General features: G+C 47.7%; 1 protein-coding gene across 2 annotated transcripts in view; it reads right to left on the minus strand.

Moving 5' to 3' along the window:
- Positions 1–2,057: 2,057 nt before the first annotated feature.
- YPEL2 (yippee like 2) overlaps positions 2,058–18,918 on the minus strand; it is a 33,468-nt gene continuing 16,607 nt past the window's right edge. For both annotated transcript variants that reach the window (XM_088536202.1, XM_088536195.1), the window contains 3 exons: positions 4,480–4,523; positions 3,690–3,798; positions 2,058–2,642 (listed from right to left, as the gene is read on the minus strand). In XM_088536202.1, the coding sequence (XP_088392328.1) occupies positions 2,553–2,642; positions 3,690–3,798; positions 4,480–4,523 (243 nt within the window). In that variant the 3' untranslated portion in view covers positions 2,058–2,552. The remainder of the gene's footprint in view (positions 2,643–3,689; positions 3,799–4,479; positions 4,524–18,918) is intronic.

The following is an 18,918-nucleotide window of genomic DNA, read 5'->3' on the forward strand; positions in this document are numbered from 1 at the left end:
AAGTTTGCACTGGTTGCCATTAAAAATGTCACTCATTGTGAACAGTTAAAAACAGCCCAGTTGGTGGATCGTCACCATTCTAGGTCCTAAATATAAAAACATCTGTATTTGACAGCACTTTGTGGCAACTTTTCTTATTTCTCCGAGCAGTCTTCTAGGCAGGCCTGCTCCTCAGAGGGTATCAGGACCAACGTAACATCACCAACGTAAAATCAGGAGCCCAGGTGTGCTCCGTTAGTCAACCTCAGAGTAATTATTTGGGGTTATCCCTTCATTCTTTCAGGTCCATCAGATGCCTTTAAAGGCTACATATTTGGGGAAACTGAAGAGCTCTTCAGAGTGCAGATAACTTCCCACTAGCCACAACACAATTGACTGTCATGGCTCAAGAACTAGGGGACAGGAAAACGGGGCCGGGCCAGTGCCGAAGTCCACAAGCTAATGGGTACTTCAGAGCCTTTGATTTTTACCAGATTTTTATCAGAGAAGGGAACCTGGACGATGGAGATTGTCAACAATCAGAAGCAAAAGCTGAAGCAACTCTGTTACACAGCCACAACAGAAAGGGTAAAGGCAGGAGCTGCCTCCTAACTGGCTTGCCACAAAAATGAGTTAATCCTCCCCGTTTCCGACGACCCGGGCAGCCTCCAGCTCACTGTCCTCTCCAAGGCCCAGACAACCTGTGTCACGAGAACAACAATTCCAGGGAAAAAAGAGCCACTTCTCAGACAGGCCATTGGGATGGGTTTCAGCACAAGGCCCCAGCGTGCAAAGTTGGCCCAATGTGTAGGTAGCCTCTCTGCTCACACCTCATCTGTGTGACAACAAAATATTCCCTCACTTTCCATCCTAATCTCTGTAGCTAACTGAATATCCTGGATGTGGGGCCAGCAACAATAGGCTACAACTCCAAAGCTCTGGTTTCATAAGGAGTTACAAACCCCTGTACAACGCTCTTTCCTTATGGATTAAGAAAGATTTTTGCCCAGTGGATTAACCTACTTGAAAGAATTCCACAAACAAAAAGAAAATTCACTCAGAGATAAAACTAATTCACTTAAATAGTCTTGAGTTATGCACCAGATACTGGCTGGACTGTTGCAGAGCAAACTTCACATTGTCATTTACACTGAACACAGCTCCCCTCTTGCACACAACGCCCCTTCCCCACACACCACCTTGGCAAGGTCCATACTAATTAATAGGAAAAACTTCCAACGGGAAGGATTTGTCCCTTACGGTTACAACACCCAAACCTGTCCCTCCCCTTTAACTCCAAGGCATAAAAATTTCAGGGGTAGGGGGAAGATGTTCAGTTTTGTTTCCCACCCCACCCCGTGTCTGCAACAGGCTTCCAGGGGTGGGAAAAGGGGGGACGTTTATTTTTTTGGGGGATACCTCATGGCTTGAAATATCCACCTACGCATTCTGCTACAACTGGCAGCGTCCTCTGCTCCCTCCTCTCCCCACTGTCACATCAGTTCTTTCACAGGCTCCAAGAGTGGAGCTGATGGCTGGCGCCTGAGATTTAAGGAAAAAAAAAAAAAGATACTTTAACAGCATTTACCTACTTGCACTTGCAAAGAATTGGTAAAACACTCCCAAGGATGCCCGATAAAGGCTGGGAGATCAAGGGGCATCTCATGCCACTAGTTTTGTCTCCAACCTCCCCCTAAACGATTTCCCCTTTCTTGCCTCACACATGACTGTTTTCTGCCCTATCTTCTAAGTTGCAGTTCCAGCCCCTTCTGCCTTAAGGGTTTTTCCCCTCCTCTCTCATGGGCTCAAGAGTCAGGATTTGGTTTCTCCAGCTGTGGATGCTCCCACAGCTGTGCTCTGGTGGGGGGGTTGGCCAACCTACTCCGAAACAGAAAAATGAGAGCTGAGGGATCTCTCCAGCCATCAGGTCTCCCCCGCCGAGGTTAGTCCACGGCAAACAGAACAGCGACTCGCAGGGAGCCACCGCGGCGCTCCCGGGACTCGCGCTCCGACGGAAGCCCCACTTCTGGAGCCGCGGATTTCAGATTCGGAGAGAACGCAGCCGTGAGGTATATTTCTGTCCATTTAGACAAGCAAATAGTTTCAAGCCTTGGTTAACCAGGACTTAAAGGAGAAGCACGGTTTCACTTCTGATGACTTCCCTTGTGGCCCCCTCCCCACCCCCCTTTCACCTTCTCCTGCCCAAACCTCAGGTCTTCCTCTCGCACCGAGACCTCTCATCAAATGCCACCACAGAGCCAGCTCGGGTTGGTACTTAAGCGCTCGTCAACATGGAATGGCTGTCGGGCGTTCGGTGCATTCTCTTAGCCAACGCCAGAACAGAGAGAGAAGCAGCCAGGGTCAACTCACAAACAGATACAAAGCAAAGAGACAGAGAGACAGAAATTTAGAGGCCAGTCACCAATAAAGATGGAGAAGGGTGTGAAGATGCTCCCAAACTGCAGAGCCTCTAAATGCATGGAACCAAGCGTTCAGTCACTCTCTCACTCTTGGATATAATGTTCGGTTGGATGGCATTCTCTTACACGCTGGAAGGGCTGGGCTCTTCCCATTCAATCCCAGCCGTTATCCTTGATCATGTGAGCTAGTTCAATGATGTATTTGCCTTCTTTATACTTCTGGCTGCTTTCAAAAGCATGTTCCTAAAAAAGAAGAACGAGGATGATGATGCCTTGAGGTTCACATAACATAAAGTCACAGCTACAGATTGTACCCAGATACAAGGCTTAGCTTGGGTAGGAGATTCGTTTAAGAAGTAAAATCACAGTCAAACAAGTATTTACGTGAGCTTTGGGGAAAATTAGCTTTGGAAGAATCTTAAGCATGGATTCTAGTAGAACTCTCAGCCCACAACAATTTGGGCTCTTTTAAGCTGCAGTCACTTTCTGCCTAATACTCAATCTGCAGTGACTCTTTGTACGAATGACACACATAATGCACCTGAAAGAATGTAATCCTATTGCTACAGAGATTTGTGCTCGCTCCTATGTTGATGAAAATCTGTGCTTTTGTTTTATAATAAACTGAAATTTATGTATTTAGCTTCCTTTTCCATTTGCTAGATCCATGTTGTGTTTCTGCAGGGATTCCTATTGCACCAGTTTTTTGGTCCTTTGTTTTTCTATTCTTTATAATCAGGCAGTTGAAAGGTTACTGATGCAACAAATGTTTTGCTTAAACACTGGTCAGCCTGTTTTGAACAAATAAGTATGCAGCATCTCTCCTAAAGCAGACATTAGAATATAGCAGAAGCCTTTGTTTGAAAGTAATTGAATTTATGAAGAGCAAGAGACAGCAAACAGATAAACTCAAGTTAAATAGCATTTCCAATGGGAAGGATGCAGGATTAACAACATATAGATCATTCCATTATTCTGAGATTATCTGGAAAAAAAGACAGTATGAACGTCAAGAACTGAGTGATCATTAATACAAATGCTACTTATTTGTATTAAGTATCATTAAGGGATGGCCATCAAAGCCAGGCCTGCTGCATAAACTGTTAGCAAGAGATGTTCACCACAACAAGCTCTTGCACTGACTGCACGCAGCAAACAAAACACAGGATGGAAAATGGAAATGCAGAAAGGAAAAGGGAGGTAACACAGACCACAGTCCACATTTCCATACGTTCACCTTCAGAAAGAGCTACAGCAGAGATGTCCATAGGAAAACCAAACGATACTCACATATTTCCAACCCAGTGTGGTTTTGCAGTTTTCACAGTAAATGTCTGCAACTGCATGTAATCCTGTTAATAACACCCGCTCTTCTGCAGGGCCACAGCCCACGTTAACTCTGGAGAAAAAGGAGAAAAGCTTCCCGTTAACGAGCACGAAGCTTCCCCTTAACAGAAGGAAAAGGTAAAATACAACTTTTTTCAACTGATGATACTAAAAAGTTTTGAAGAAAAAAATTAGGCTATTTTAATAATGCATTCATTTTGTATTTGAGAAAGATCTTCATTTTCAAATTGATAAAATGGCACTTTTGTTTTTATTCTCCCAAACAGAAATGTGAAGAAGGTAACTGAACTCAACAGTTCTTCTAATAGATATCTTGGCAGAAAGTGTGATCTTACCAGAACTATTTTCTGAAGGGAAAATAATAGTTTATCTTTAAGCTAAGAAGTAAGTTTGTTTTGGGGCATTACATATTCTTTATGCTCACAAAAGTTTGATTCTTTGGTCCAACTCTATTCCCTCGGAAGAGAATGACTCATCTGTTAGCTCTTATTTCTCAATCTGACAACAAAAGAACCATCCTTCCTAGGCTCTTATCTGAAACCTGAATGTAAAATCAACCATGAATCAGTGCTATTCCCTGCCTCCTCCTCCAACCATTTTTAGAAAGCTTCCAAGACTTGGGTAGAGCTTTTCTATAATGAAGGAAGACAATCCTTTTGTTTACTTATTCACAAGGGCTTTCTTAAATCTATCCGAAAAGACGCCGAGGTGACACGCGAGCAGCTGTACTCACACTGAATTGAAGAGGTACGCTCGTCCTTGGCTGCCTTGAAAGGACTGGAAGGGAAAAAAACAAAATTCAGTTAGTTGATGGAAATGAGCCTAAACCACGAGCCGTCCTCAACAACTGCATTAATGACCCCAACCGGTCGTTATAGCAACTGCTGGCCACGTCTGAGACAGGCGCATCTCTCCCGTCCTCCAGATGAAAACAGCAGGAAGGGAAACGTCAGGAGAAGATGAGGACTGATCGAGAGCGGCCTCGTCCTGCAGCTGGAAAGGGCACGGCCGCCGCGGGTTCAATGCGTGCCCGTTTCCCAAGGCGCCCTGGCAGCCCCCGGGAGCTGCTCCTACCTCCATCACCCGAGTATCCATATGCACACGCCTGCTCCAGTCCAGCACACGGCTCAGCAGTTAAGCCCTGTTTTTCTCTCTTACATCCCCAGAGATGCTCCTCCTCACCCTTTTGGTTCTACTTGTTTCGCCTTCTGAAATCTCACACGCTATTGCTCCCATCTAACCTAAGTCTAGCTGCCAAATATTGTTTTAAATCTCTTCTCTGAAAAAGTACAAAGCTGAAGTACACTCACGTACGCTTCCATTTCACTGCTACACTTTGAAAACACTGTCACGGTGCTTGGCTGGAATGCCGCTTACAAAGACAGCGTATTTGCATGCAGAAACAAACTCGGAGACGCAGACACAACTGCACCAAGTGCCCACGGGCCCCAGAAGGCGACATCTTGAACCAAGCCCAGCAGAACACTCCAAATACCAGGGATGCTTCCAAGGGCAAACACGTTCTGTGCGTGTCTGCGCACAGTGACATGCTTACAAGTGCTGGCTCACAGGTACAAACGCTACCTGCAGTGGTAATGTGCTGAATGAAGCCACAGCCGCTCGCGACACCTCTGCTAGCACCGCTGGGAAGTCTCTGCCCTTCCCGGCACAGGGCTGTCCCCGTCTGTAAATGGAGCTTGGGGACACGCTTGGCCACGTGGGAGCTGCTCAAGTATCCACCGCCTCACAGAGAAGTGAAGCCCCAGCTGAGAACCAGCAAGTCCCCAGGGATTTGCACTGTTCTCTACACTTGGATACAGTCAGTGCTAAGGAAGGGCTTCCTGCCTTCCCCTAGGAATCCATGGGCTGCTCCATCCCAGCTGGCATCCTAGAGCCCTGCTCTGGCTCTTGGCACCGCTGCTTCGGGCTTCCAGGGCTAAGGTGTTAATTTGAGGCCCTCCAGCAGGTCACTCCAAGGAAAAACATCTACACTTAGTCATGGTGAGTGTCCACCTTGCCCTGGCCCATGCAGGGCTGCCGTCCTGTCACAGAGTACAAGGTGAGTGGGGTGTGAAGAGTGAAAATCAAGGAGCTCCCAGGAGGATTGCTTGCCTGCTGGGCGGGCTCATGGCGAGCAGGTCTCTAGTAGCCTGCAGGACATTCTTGCCCTCCGGAGCCCTGCCCATCTGAAAGGCAGAGAGAGGAAATTCACTGACCAGCAGAAGAGAATAGAGGTCATTAAAGGCTTGATTTAAAACCACTCTGACAAAAGAACCAGGCCAGGCTGTCATGGTGCTTGGTCTGGTGCACTGCTTGGGCCAAAGCCCTTCTAAACCGTGGCCAAGGCCCACGGAGAGCTCCCCAAGTGCAGGACCATTCACAAAAGGCTCCTCACCCCTGACTCGAGGCAGCCCTCGGGCAAAACCACGGGGCGCTCGGGCAGGGAGCCCTCCCCAGGAGCGAAGGCTGCCCTGGGGTTGGCAGGGCAGCAAGGAGCAACAGCGTCACTGCCAGGCAGGACAACGTACAGAGGCCTGCAGGAAAAACTCCTCTTCAGCTGAGGCCGGAGCCCACTGTTACCTGCCACCCAGGGCAACGAAGAGCAACTCTGAACTCGGAGATGCCTCAGGCACTTGGATCTCTCATTCAGACAAAGGCAGTTCCCGGCAAAATGCCTCTTTTCCTGGGAAAGAATTAAACAGAACACATGGCTCACGTGTGTTTGTGTGCTTGCACTTATTAGAGAAGGGTTTTTTTTTTTTTTTTTTTTTTGATCTTTCTGCATTTACTACTGTTAGGGGCAACTGGGCCTACCCCAACGAGGTGTAGCCCAAGTGCCACAGAGCAAACAGCTTCACTTTGGGGCTCTGTGTGGGAGACTGAGAACTGCCACCAACCTGCCTCCCTCGGCAGCCCAGAGGGAAGAGCTCGGGCTAGTCCCACGGAGTCTGTTATCCCACTAAGGCACACGGCGCTGCCTCTCCAGGCTGTGGAAGAGGGAGAGGAGTCAGGAAGGACGGACTAGGGCAGGGGACAGAGCAGAAGGTTCCACAGAAACCCATGTGCCATCAAAGCAAAATGAAAGCAGATGAAGCTCGCTAGCCATCCAGCCCTGCCCAGTAAATACTTTTCTATAAACACCAAAGCGACTAAGTTTGCCAATAATAACAACCATAGGAGCAGAGTTTTCATTGGTACAGAAATAGGATTTTCCGTTCCTGCTGTACAAAAGCCTGTTTTCAATAAACAGCAGAACCAAACCCAGCAGCTTTGTGCTCGGGGCTCCCCGGACACTGTCCCAACCCACTCCCCGAGGAGAGCAGCAGCCTCTCAGAGATGCCCTTCCCTGCAGCTCGGGCCAGGCCTTCGGGGCGTCTAAGGGCAGACACCGCAAAAAAAAAAAATCATTTCTGTCTAAGCAGCAGTTTTCAGTGCACCAGTGCTCAGTGCTGCCTGTCGTATATAATAATAATACACTACTCCATCATCAGCTCTTCTATGATTTGCCAGATGCCTAGGTAAAAGCGAGGGAGAGCTGGCAAGCGCCTCCAGAAGTTCACTAGCACATTTGGTCTCCGCACAGCAAAGCTGATTCTGCCCTTGGACGTGTAACACAGGTAGGTTTTACCTGGGCGCTGCAGCCTCCAGCCCACCTTGAGCTGTTACTTCTCTGCCATTAGAGCACGCACCAGTTCTTCTGACAAGAGCAGACACAGATGTGTTTACACATAAAGAAACAAGGAAATGACTTTTTTTTTTTTTTAAGATATACCTAAACAGATTTCCACAACACACCTGGTTTTCACTGAACAGTGACAGTCAGCAATAAAACCTACTTTCTGTGCCCTTCAGTTTCCTCATACACATTCAAACGTGCATCTCGCACACAGGCACAGAAATCCAGACTTCTTGCTCTCTAAAACAACAGCTCCTGGCATCATTTTCCAGCTCTAAGCAATGGAAAGGATTTTCGTTGTTGTTGTTTCCCACCGAAAGCCCAAGCACGCATTTTTCTCCTCGCTGCTAACATCCATCGTCTGCCTAGAAACACATCTGCACCCGCCGGCAGCAGAACCTCCCTCCCGGTCCCGCCTGAGCCCTCTGCGGCGGCGCCGAGACGCTCCGTGCACAACCACGGCCCCTGCCACGCTCAGCTGGAAGCCTCTGCGGAGCCTGGCGCTCTGCTCAGCACGGAGCACCCTCGGGAGAGGCGATCCGAGTGCCCGGTGGGAAGCACGAGCTTGGAGCCGGCTCCCGGGTCCTTGCGCTTCCAAGCTGCCGCTCATCACGGCAGAAGCTCCGCGCTGAGACTCCTCCAGCAGCTGCTCTGGTTCAAGAGGCTCCTCTCACCCAATTCACAGACACTCATCATTGCCCCCTCTGCTGTGCTGATTCCAAATTAGATCTACAAAATCAGGATTTTTAAAAAACACTTTTTTTTTTTTTAATAGGGGGCAAGTGGGGGAAGTAGCCTTTCTTACTGTATCGTATCATGCATCCAGTTTAAAGCACAATCACACCCACTATTTAATAACCACCGTATGGGGGCAGATGCAAGTAGTTCAGAGCAGGAAGTTCCTCAACTAAATCTGCTGGCACAGAACATGACGCAGAATGACAGTTCCAGCGAGACAGAGCGTGGGTTTCACGGGCGCTCCTGAATCGGGTCTGCTGCAGAAAGAGGCACACCTTGGAGCCAGCAGTGCCAGCCCCTCTGCTGCAGACACCTCCTGCTCCCCAGACATGGGCTCTCCTCGTGACAATCAGATCTGAACCCCTATATATGCAACACCTGTGACACCGGGAGCTGTCACCCTGGCTTAGTCCCGGTGTTGCATCCTGACCTCAGTTTGAAGTGCTCGACCTGCCCTCCCGTTTGCTCTGACTGTGCTTCCTGAGCACCACACGTGACTTTCAGAGTCTTCTTCAGCACAAGGACAACTGCAAAGGGACACGGGGACACATCGCGCTCCCACCAGCTCGTCTCACAATCCACCTGCCTTCCCACCGGCCTCGGACCTTTGCACTTGCGCATTCCTTGGCTATTGGGGACTGTGGGAAACGTGGAAGGAAAGTTTCACATGCGGTCAGTAGATTCAGAGAAAGGTAGGAATTCTGGATGTTCTCCAGACATGCCTGCGCTCCAGCCCCCTTTCCCTAGGCCCGGCTTCCCATTCACTTCACAGCCCGCTCAGCAGTTCTATGCGCTGAACAGATGACAGGATTAATGTCCCAAAGTCTTTGTGGTGGCATTTGACAATAGGCTCAACACAAAGAGAGCTGGCTGGAATCATCTGGAAAACCAGGAAGCGGTTGCCAGGATGAAGCAGTCGCATCGTGATGCTTGTGCTCTGCAGACTGCAGCAGAGAAACCCCCACTCACCTGCATCCAGCCGGCAGCCTCTGCGCAGGCCAATAAAACAAAAATGAAAAGGTCCCAAAGGGATCCAAGGGGAAAAAAAAGGGAACAGAGCTCAGCCCTCAGAGCTACAAATAATTCTCCATGCAAGAACGTGAACAGGATTAGAGCAACCAAAGCCTCTGCTGGAGACCTATGGGAGTCGGCATGTCCCAGGCAATGGAAATGGCAGCACCAGGAAAAGCAGACTGATCCCAGCCCTCTGGGCTTTTCAAAGGACAGCACTTTTGTGCTTGTGGTATCTCCATTGGGAGCAAGAAGTTTGGTGAATAGGAGAAAGAATATTTGGAGCTACTGCCTTTTAAAGTCACTGATGTCTGTGGGTGAAAAATTCACCCGGTGATCTGTTCAGGGACAGCTCTGTCATCTCTCACTTCTCACCTACACGCATCCCTTTTATTTTTAAATTACCAGAGTGGTTTGCAGGAGGCTGCCTGCAGGATGTGCCTAGGCCTGCTGCTGATCCAGCCCTCATCCTAAGGACAACATCTCTGCTAACACAAATTCACTGTGTGGTGGGGAGGAGACGTCCAAGTGTGACCAAAGCATGAAGGGAATCCAACTGGAGCGCGTACAAGGAGATGAGCTCTGAAACAACAGACTCGCTGAACCCAAGGGCTCCCCGTGAGTAACTGAGGGAAGTCCCATCGCTGGCCAAACAAGCTCGACCCGGGACTTTCAGAAGACTGTTCCAGCTTCCTGCTCTGTTAGCACAAGACCAGCCTAATCTCCTGCACCCTCAACACAGGCCACTGCTGCTTCACTTGCCCTGATCCACTTATAGGGTTTCTTCCCCCCAGTGCATTTCTAAATTCTGTTCCAGTTTGGCTTGGCTCCCTGGGGCTCGCTGGAGTTTCTGTGCTCCCAATACAGGCAGACACAGAGGTGAGGTGAAAGGTCCCTGGCACTAACAGTCCCAGGCACGTCTGGCCCAAAGCTGGGCTTTTCCTGGGCCTTCGAATGCATCAAAATTCTTACTCAATCCCTTGATTTGAGCAGATCGGATTTCAAGAACTACCAAATACTGAGAGGCTCATGGTGAAACTGAGCATGTTCTTACAGTGATGCATACATTCGGATTAACCCTTGCTGTGGTACTTACACCAAAATGGAAAAAATGCCATAATACACTTAGCTGACAAGTGGTTCTCAGCAGAAACACACACTGCCCAAAGACCTGATCCCCTGCAACTCAGTGGGAGCTTTTCTAAGGGGTACAGCGGACTTGATTGCTGTAAAAGAGAAAATACAGTCAGGTAAAGACTGAACTGCAGCTCGTGCCTCCTATTTCCCAGCCCTCATGACAAATTCCCCAGAGATTTTCTAGCAATATAAACCTAAGACCATAAAAGGCTCCTCCCAGTCGTAGCTATAGTTTCATAACAGCCTTGGCCAAGCCTCTGCTGTAAACAAAAATCTGCAGCGTTATCCTGGTCAGGTACGTATGGGACACAAGGAAGCTGCAGTCTCAAAACTAGGTAATTCCTGTTCGCACTGTCTGTCTGCAGAATTAAAATGAAAGCAGCAGCACCACCACCACCCCACACTCCTCTGGCCATCCTGTTTTCACTCATTCCTGGTTTTGGATCAAGTTTGGCAGCAGAATGTGCCAAAGGGACCAGGTAAAGCCCTCCCCTGGGTGAACCCTGGGGCAGAGGCAGCTCCCAGCTCTGCCGCAGTCCGGCCAGGGAGATTCTCTGCACTCATCCTCGTGCACTGAACAGTCCAGGAGCTCCCTGTCCTTCCTGAGTACTGGTATTTTTACCTCTGTTTTCCTCCCTAGAATAGGCAGACTAAGTATTTGTGAGATGCAGTTGTGTGTTCCACATTTTAGAGCCACAGAAACCCGTCCGCAGCCGAGGAACCGGCCCCGGCAGCTGCAGCTCTCGGATGCTCTGTCCTCTTCATCACAGAGATTATCCCACATCCTCGCTCCCCTCCCAGCCCTTCATCCCAATTCCTATCAGCTGCAACAACTGCCACTGCACAGAAAGCTCTGCCTTAACGACATCTTTCAAGGCCCGTTAATTAAGGCAAAAATGATCCGATTAAAAACAGTAAATCTCGCACTGGGTTCAGAGCCGCCGGCACGGCTGGTAACAGCACAGGGTACAGGACGACTCCGGGAGGAGGTTTCTGCGCAGGCTCCCAGCGTGGAAAGGAAAACAGGGAAAGGGAACGCCGAAAACGGCCGCCGCAGTCTGGGGGGGCTGCACCAGACAGCACAGCCGAGCACTGGCCAAGCTCCATCAGCAGCTCCCGGCATCCACAGGGCCCTCCTCCAGCTTCATTAATTCCTCCTTGTTCTTCCTCACAGAAGGGAAGGTGAATGATCAGATTAAACCGAGATTCAGTTTTGCTCTGATGCTGCTAAATAGAAGCCCATGTCAGGGGACCTGGCTACATTATCCTGCATCGATGTGATCTTACCCTGCTTTAACTACATTCCTGAGTATTAATTGAGTTTTAACATAGGTCCTTAATATTATTTAAAGGCTGAAGCCAATGCAGAATTAGCCAACCAAACTCATGCAAAGTAATTCAATTATTCCAGCAGGGCCTTATTCCACGGCAGATTAAGCTGCTGTGCAACAGCACAGTGAGTTAGCAGGTATCTAGTATGCTTTATCCTAGCTAGACCTTACAAAGTGCCTCTACCCAGTGCTTGTGCCGCCGGTATTGGCTGCACGATGGAAGGTGCTGCACAAATTGGAATAACGAGAGACTTCACCGTGGTTTTTCTGTCCTCCTGGCAGCGGCGAGTTCCCATTCCCGGTGCCTCCCCATCCCAGCGGGCGGAGGGTTTCTCTGCAGGGAGAGCCCTGCTCCCCACCAGCCTCCTGCGGCGGCAGGACCCAACTCAGCCTTTTCCCGGATAGGCGGGAGGGACCGTGGCCAGACGGTGCCGAAGGCGCTCGAGGCCGCGGCGGCTCCATCCCCGCCGCACGGCACTGCCAGGGGAAGGGGCGGCCTGAGGAAATACCAACATCCAACCTCCATTCTCAGAGCTGAATTATACCTCAGTCAACAGGCAAATCGCAGATCACAGCTAAGCACAACGAGATCAATGCACAGGGGCTACCCACTGCTTAGGGAGAGAGATAGCACTGCGTGAGCTGCATCCAGATTCCCTGGGCCACACCTGAAAGGAGGGACGCGAAGGCAGATTTCGGAAGCGGCTGAAGACTCCAAAACCCCAAGGACTCACTCGGCTTTTCCTTCACAGACACTGTGCTCTTTCCGAATCCACATGTCCCAGTGTTACGTACCAGCCTCCCCCTCCTGATCCTCAAAATAATTAGGTTGGCTTAAGAATCACGCAAACCTCAGTAGTAATTAAAACTTTTTTTCTTTTTTTTCTTTTTTTAAATAAGGACTTAAACAATTTAAATAATAAAAAAGTGAGATTCATCTCTTCATGCTTATGGGAGCCAAAACTAAGAAAAGCAGCATTTTTCACAGGACTCTCCTTGGCCAGATAAGCAACATCCAAAAGCAGAAAGGGAAAAAGTGGCATAAACTGCAGGAGACTGTTGTGAGCTGCAGGGCTCTCCGCAACATCGATACTGCTCAGGAAGATGGAAACCAACGGGACCGAGCAGATGCCCGATGCCATCAGAAGTGAGCCATGAAATGCTGTTCTGCCTTTTATTGGAGTGGCCCTGGAACACACGTCAGCACAACACGGAGGCGACAGCAACGCTCCGGCAGGGCTGTGTGGCTTCCAGGCAGACAGGCTGCACACACGGATCTAAATGGGTCAGGATTCGGGAACAAATTCCCAGTTATTAACTCATGTGTCAGTATGACTGCCCATGACCATCACAGGGAAGAGGAAGAGATTTCTTTCACAGGCAAATTTTATATTGCAGTTGCAGAAGAAAGGAGAATGACTTCAGAGGCTTTGCAGTTAAAAATCAGTAATTAGGGAAACAAGTTGCTGGATTTTTGTTTTTCCTCAAGTGCACAGATTTCTAATACCTATTTAAGACAGCACTCTGCTAAGCTAAAGCTGAGCAAAGCGCTACACAATATTTCAAAACTTGGGCAGTTCCAACCACTCTGTTCCCTCTAGCTCTGGCAGCCCCATCCAGGCTTGGGCTCAGGCTCAGTGTGACACTGTCGGGTCTCATCCTGTTATCAAGAGCGCTGTGCTATTCACACTGCCCAATAAAGCCCTGGGCTCCTGGACTCTGCTTTATTTATTTTTAAATGTGTTTCTACCCCACAGACTTCAAAGTACAATTTCAAAATGTGAATGCTGGAGGCAAAAAAATTGAAAGCAAATAAAAACTATACCAGATTTATTACTTCTGTAAAACTCTGCAACCTTTTGCAGCTTCTCTAGTGTTTTCTGATGGCCTCTGGTGCCACTGCTGTGCTTCAGAACTTGACTTAAAGATTAAAAGGGAGGGAAATTCTACAGAAAATGAAGCAAATGCAATATTTACTTTTAAGAAAGCTGAGCAAATAGAAGACCACTCATGACAGAAGATCAACATTTACCCAATATCAAAAGAGGGAAAACTATTGAGATAGGCCTGCTGGTACCAGCTATTCTGTGCTCCCCGTACGAGCACTGCTTCAATGGAATGAACTAGATGATGCGGGATGGGAGGAGGAAATAGAAAGAGGAACTAATTCCACTCTGACCCAGAGAGGCACCTCTTCCAGGGTTCCTTAGGCCACTCCATTAGCTAATCCTGATCCCTCCACCTTCACACACTCACTCTCAAGAGACACCAGCATTCCCAGATCCGCAGGGCGCAGAGATGGGCTTGGCATCTCTGACACTTAAGTCACTGGTGACATCATTCCAATGCAGCCCTTTATGTTTTGGGACGTGGACAGATGCACAACAGAAAGCCCAGCTGTTTCCTTCTGGACACAGAGGGACGAAAAACACTTTTTATTGTGGTGTTTTTGCAAGCTATGGGGCCTTTTTCCCCACCCAAAAACACTCGGGTGTTGCTGTTTTCCTGCAGCATGTTCATCTGTTGGGTTGCCTGACCAACAACCAAGCCATTTAAAAAAAGGAGTGGCGGAGCAGTCAGGAGAAAGGGTAGTGCCCTTTCTTTCCACATTAGTTATTACTGCTGTATGGATTTTAGAGATAAACACAAAATAGGACATGGAAGGAAGATGGAAACTGCTAATGCACCAGTTATTGAATTAGCAGCACAAGAGCAGCCGTCTGTACGAGGGGAACGTGGCACTCCATCAGCGCAGGCCACGCGCTCGCAGCACTGAAACCTGCTTTTCTGCAGGCAGAGCTCTCTGGGGAAGAGCAGGGTCCTCTCTGCCCCTCAGCAAGATCCCCTGCTCTAAGATTAAGCCACTATGTGTACACCTTGCTGCTGAGGAGAAGCCTAAAAGTTCCTGTTTCTTTGTTCAAGCTGCTTTTTATAGAGTGTCATTTCTACTACAAAACAAGTTTTCTGGTACTGAACCTCATTTCACTACACGACGTGCCCTCTGTGGAAAGGGAATGACAAGGTGTTCACCAGAGGACAGGTCGCCAGGCACCTTGCTCTGCAAGTCAGGACCCAGATGAGACCCGAGCTAAGGTTTTAGAGCAGGTTTAGGTGTTTTTTTTTTTTTTTTTTTTTTTTTTAATATATACCTTCCTGTATTTCTCCTCATCCTCTCCGAGCTGGACTGGAATTGAGGTATTCATACTCGAAATACTCTGTAAGCAGCTAAGGTTAATCTGATTTTAACTCCTCCTTTCCACAGCAATCACTGCTAAAAAGAGAGAGATCACTGGAAATCTAATTCCAGGTTTGGGCTAGTGATAGCCTAAGTCTGTACCTTTTTTGCAGCTGCTTATTTCTAATCTGATGGTTGTGATTTAGATGAAAACAGAATATTTTAGGGTCAGAGGGGTCTCCGTAGGTTTGTGCTGCAGTCCCTGCTTGTTTGTGAGAACTGTCAGTGCAGCCACCATCCCCAGGCTGACACTGCCGCCTGCTTCCTCCCCAGGAGGGGCCAAAATCCCAGAGAAATTTCCTTATTGCTGGTGGACAGAAGGGTCCCCTGAGCAGATGCAAAGCCTCCAACAGCATTTCCTGCTACTACAAGAGGAGAATGCAATATAGGAAACAGCAGCACAAGAAACTCCTCCCGAGAAGTCAGGGCACTTCTTTCCAAGAGGCAGCAGCTGAAAAAGCCCCTTATTTTTCCTGTCTTACAGCAACCCCAGCAGCGTTTGAGACACAGCCCCTCCAACGCGTCCTTCGCACGTGCTCCCAATGCCACAGTCTGCCCACACACACAGTCACCAGCAGGCTGCAGACTGGACCCACCAGCCCTTCCCAGCACACGGAGGTCCCAGAGATGTGACACCTGCACCCGTGTTTCTGTTGTTCCTTCATGACTCTAAGGCCATGTAAGAAGTACACGCCTGCACAGAAGCTCCCAGGGCAGCTCATCCAGCCCGCTCACGTTTCCTCCTCTTCCAACTGCAAGGGCAACACGACACCCCCAGTGAACCCAGGAAGGCTCAGACCTGAGCAACTCCATGCTCCACTTGGTCAGGATTTGCAGCAGATGCAAAACCCCTGATGATTTACCGTCCTTCGGCCCTGGCACTTCCCTGGATAATAAATGGGAACAATATTTTATTTATGCCGAAGTCATCAATTCTAAGGCAGATGAAAGGAGAGTTATTTCCATAAAGAAAGTGATGGGTTAGAAGATCCATTTTTATCCTGTTCCTCCTCCCTGACAGAGAATTCAAAATCATTTTGAATTATTACTCTTTTCTTTCTTTTTTGGAACAGCATGAAATATTTTAAAATCACATAGCAATTAATTGCAGTATAAACACAATTATACAAGGAGGTACAAATTACCTTGGCTCTTTCCATTAAACAACCACATCCTGACTAAATAAGAGGCCTGTCCCTGGCTGCCTTCAGATCCCATTAAGGACACTAAGTGAGGGAGCACTCTGTAACTTGCAGCACGACCCCAGAGGAAGCAATTACACAGGACCGAAAGATCCAATTTAGGCAGCTGTGCTATGGAAAAGGTCCTACCAGTACTCATTACACAGCTCGGATTTCAGGATTTCATATTCCAACTCTTCCAGCAAGAGGTATTTCTCTTTGTTTATTCTCTCTCAAATAAAGGCCTCTCAGAGCTGATGACAGGTACTCAAATGACATCCACTCCACTCCTTGCCACCGTAACACAGGACAAGAGCAGCAAGGACATAAACACTAACCTGACTATAAAAGTGTCTCGAGGATGAATCTCCAATCAGTGCTCAATCTCCTGGTTAAGAGACCAGAGGAAAAGGTTCCCATTTAGTAACTTTGATGGCACAATGTTTACTGAGAATCGAAACTCCCTCAACTCATGTCCAATTTTTAAACTTTATGGAAGTCAAGACTGCCAGGTACATATATACATGCCCATGGAAATGGAAAAGGAAGCTAAAAACCTAATGGCTTCTTAGAGAACCGATCTGCTGCTCATCAGTTAGAGCTTGAACTCTAGTAGTTCACAAAATTAAAAATAAAGCTCTGGATAATATCTAAAAGTGACAATGCCTTAGGGAACAAAGATGAAAATTACAATGCAAAAGCTATTGTGCAGCTGTTGGAAATGTGCATAAAATTGATAAACCTGGTGCAAGGAGAGCTAACAGCAGACAAATAAATGAACAGACACTCACTGTGCAGTGCCGAGCCAGTAAGATTAATGCACTTCTGAAACGTGCAGACTGTGAAGATGTTTCTGCTGTACGCTGCGGAGAGCGAGGCTGGAACAATGAGACCAGCCCTGTTTTCATTCTTAAAAAGATGTTGAAATGCTACAGATGTAGAAAAGAACCACAAAAATGATTTAGAAGTGGAAAACACAACATATCACCATGACATACAGAGTTGAAATTGTTTACCCTACCAAAAGGCGATAAAGAAAGGCCTTAATTACAGTATGCTAATACCTTTTATAGGGAAAAAAAAAAACATATTAGGTACTATAGATCTATATCACCAACAAAAAGGAAAAATAATGACCAATGACTGGAACATAAGCCAGAAGTTTAAATTCAAAGCCTCTTATTTTTAAACTGTAAGGATGATTAACCACTGGAAAAAAAATGACCTAGGGGAGCAGTGAATTTTCCCTTTTGAAGTCTTCAAATCAAGACTAAATGCTTTTTCTGGAAGACACGCTGCAACCACAATGAAATCCAGTGGCCCATGCACTGCAGGAGGTTACACTCCATGATCTAATAGCTCCTCCTGGCCTTACAAGTTCATCAGAGTGAGAACTTTAATCTATTTTCAGGAAGAAACAAGAGCTAGTTTTAAAGAAAGGAGAAAGCTAACGAAGCAAAATGGTGAATTCCATCCTTAAAAAAAGGAATACTCAACATACACAGGGTTTTTGTTTGGTTGGTTGGTTTTTGCCATGATTGAAATGCAAGATTGTCACTCCAGTGATCTGGGACACTCACTGGACACCTCTTCTCTTTCCACCGATGTTTTGCCAGGGCTACACCGCAGCTCTAGGGCTGCTTTTCGTCTTGTTTGCATGCATGCATGTCCCTCTCTGGGCAAGTAACTCCATGTCTTCCAGGTAAACTGACACGGTGACTTGGCAGCACTGCTGGTCCATGAGAAGTGAGGAACTAAGAACTTTACCTAGTGCCTTAGAGGGGGAAAAAGAAACCCAGCCCCCAAACCGCTGCTTATCTCAGAGGCTGCACATATAGTGCCCATGGGCATGAAATGCTTTGATGAAACTGAATTAAGCCACTACTTATCTAAAAGCTGGCACCAAAGTGGCAAATCCTTTTAAGATCCTCCATGTGCAAATAGAGCAAAGTTTGATGCTTCCAGCAGGCCATCAGGAGTACCTCTAATAGCCACCTCGGGCTCAGGAAGCCACAGCAGTTGTGGTATTTGCTTAGAAACCTCACGTCTCCCTCCTGTCTCCCTAAAAAAGGCATACAGGGTTTCTAAGCATTCCCTAAGAGTCCCGTCCCAAATGGAAAGTCAGGCACACACACATTTGCCATTTTTCCTAAATTCTCTGTGCTGGCAGAGCTTCAGCCTTTTGTGTTGAATGGTTCTGCATGGTGTTCAGAAAGGGCCCTGTGCAGACATCAAAGAAAAATATTCCGCTTCCGAGGCAAGCCTTGGGCTAACTTCAGAGAATACAGCACTGCATAATGTTTAGCACTTGGTTCACAGAAATTCATGAAAAAAATAGCAACTGCAGGACGCCCACAAGACATTCCCTACATACTTCCATAATCAGGGACATTTCTGTTGAATTACTGTTCACATAGCAAGAAAAACCAGCATCCAGGAGTCCAATCTGCCCATGTTTGGTTTGTGTCTTTCTGCTCCTGTTCCCATCCTATTCCACTGGACACCAGGAACACATGAATTCAAATAGGAAAGGCTGTCAGGGAGGTTCCCCGGCACAGAGCAGCTGGAAACCAGCATCAAAGCTGCCATTTGGAGGCGAAGAAGAGACGCTGATTACACTGCTGAATGTGTTATTTCAGTTCTACCCCTAGCCCCAGTGGGGGACAATGAAGCAGCCACATTTTCAGAATCAGCCCAACCCTCGCCCCACTTGAAGAGAGTTTTGCCACCATTGGTTATAGAATACATATTTTTTCCTAAATATATCTGAAAACCATCGTTTTTTTGCTTGGGAAGGACACAAACAAAAGGACAAGTAACATAAATATGGATATATGTATCTTCTGCTTATTTTTTTGGCAAT

The sequence above is a fragment of the Tinamus guttatus genome, unplaced genomic scaffold, assembly GCF_059628265.1.
Source record: "Tinamus guttatus ecotype Peru unplaced genomic scaffold, ASM5962826v1 Tinamus_guttatus_pri_ptg000043l, whole genome shotgun sequence".
In the NCBI taxonomy this organism is placed as follows: domain Eukaryota; kingdom Metazoa; phylum Chordata; class Aves; order Tinamiformes; family Tinamidae; genus Tinamus; species Tinamus guttatus.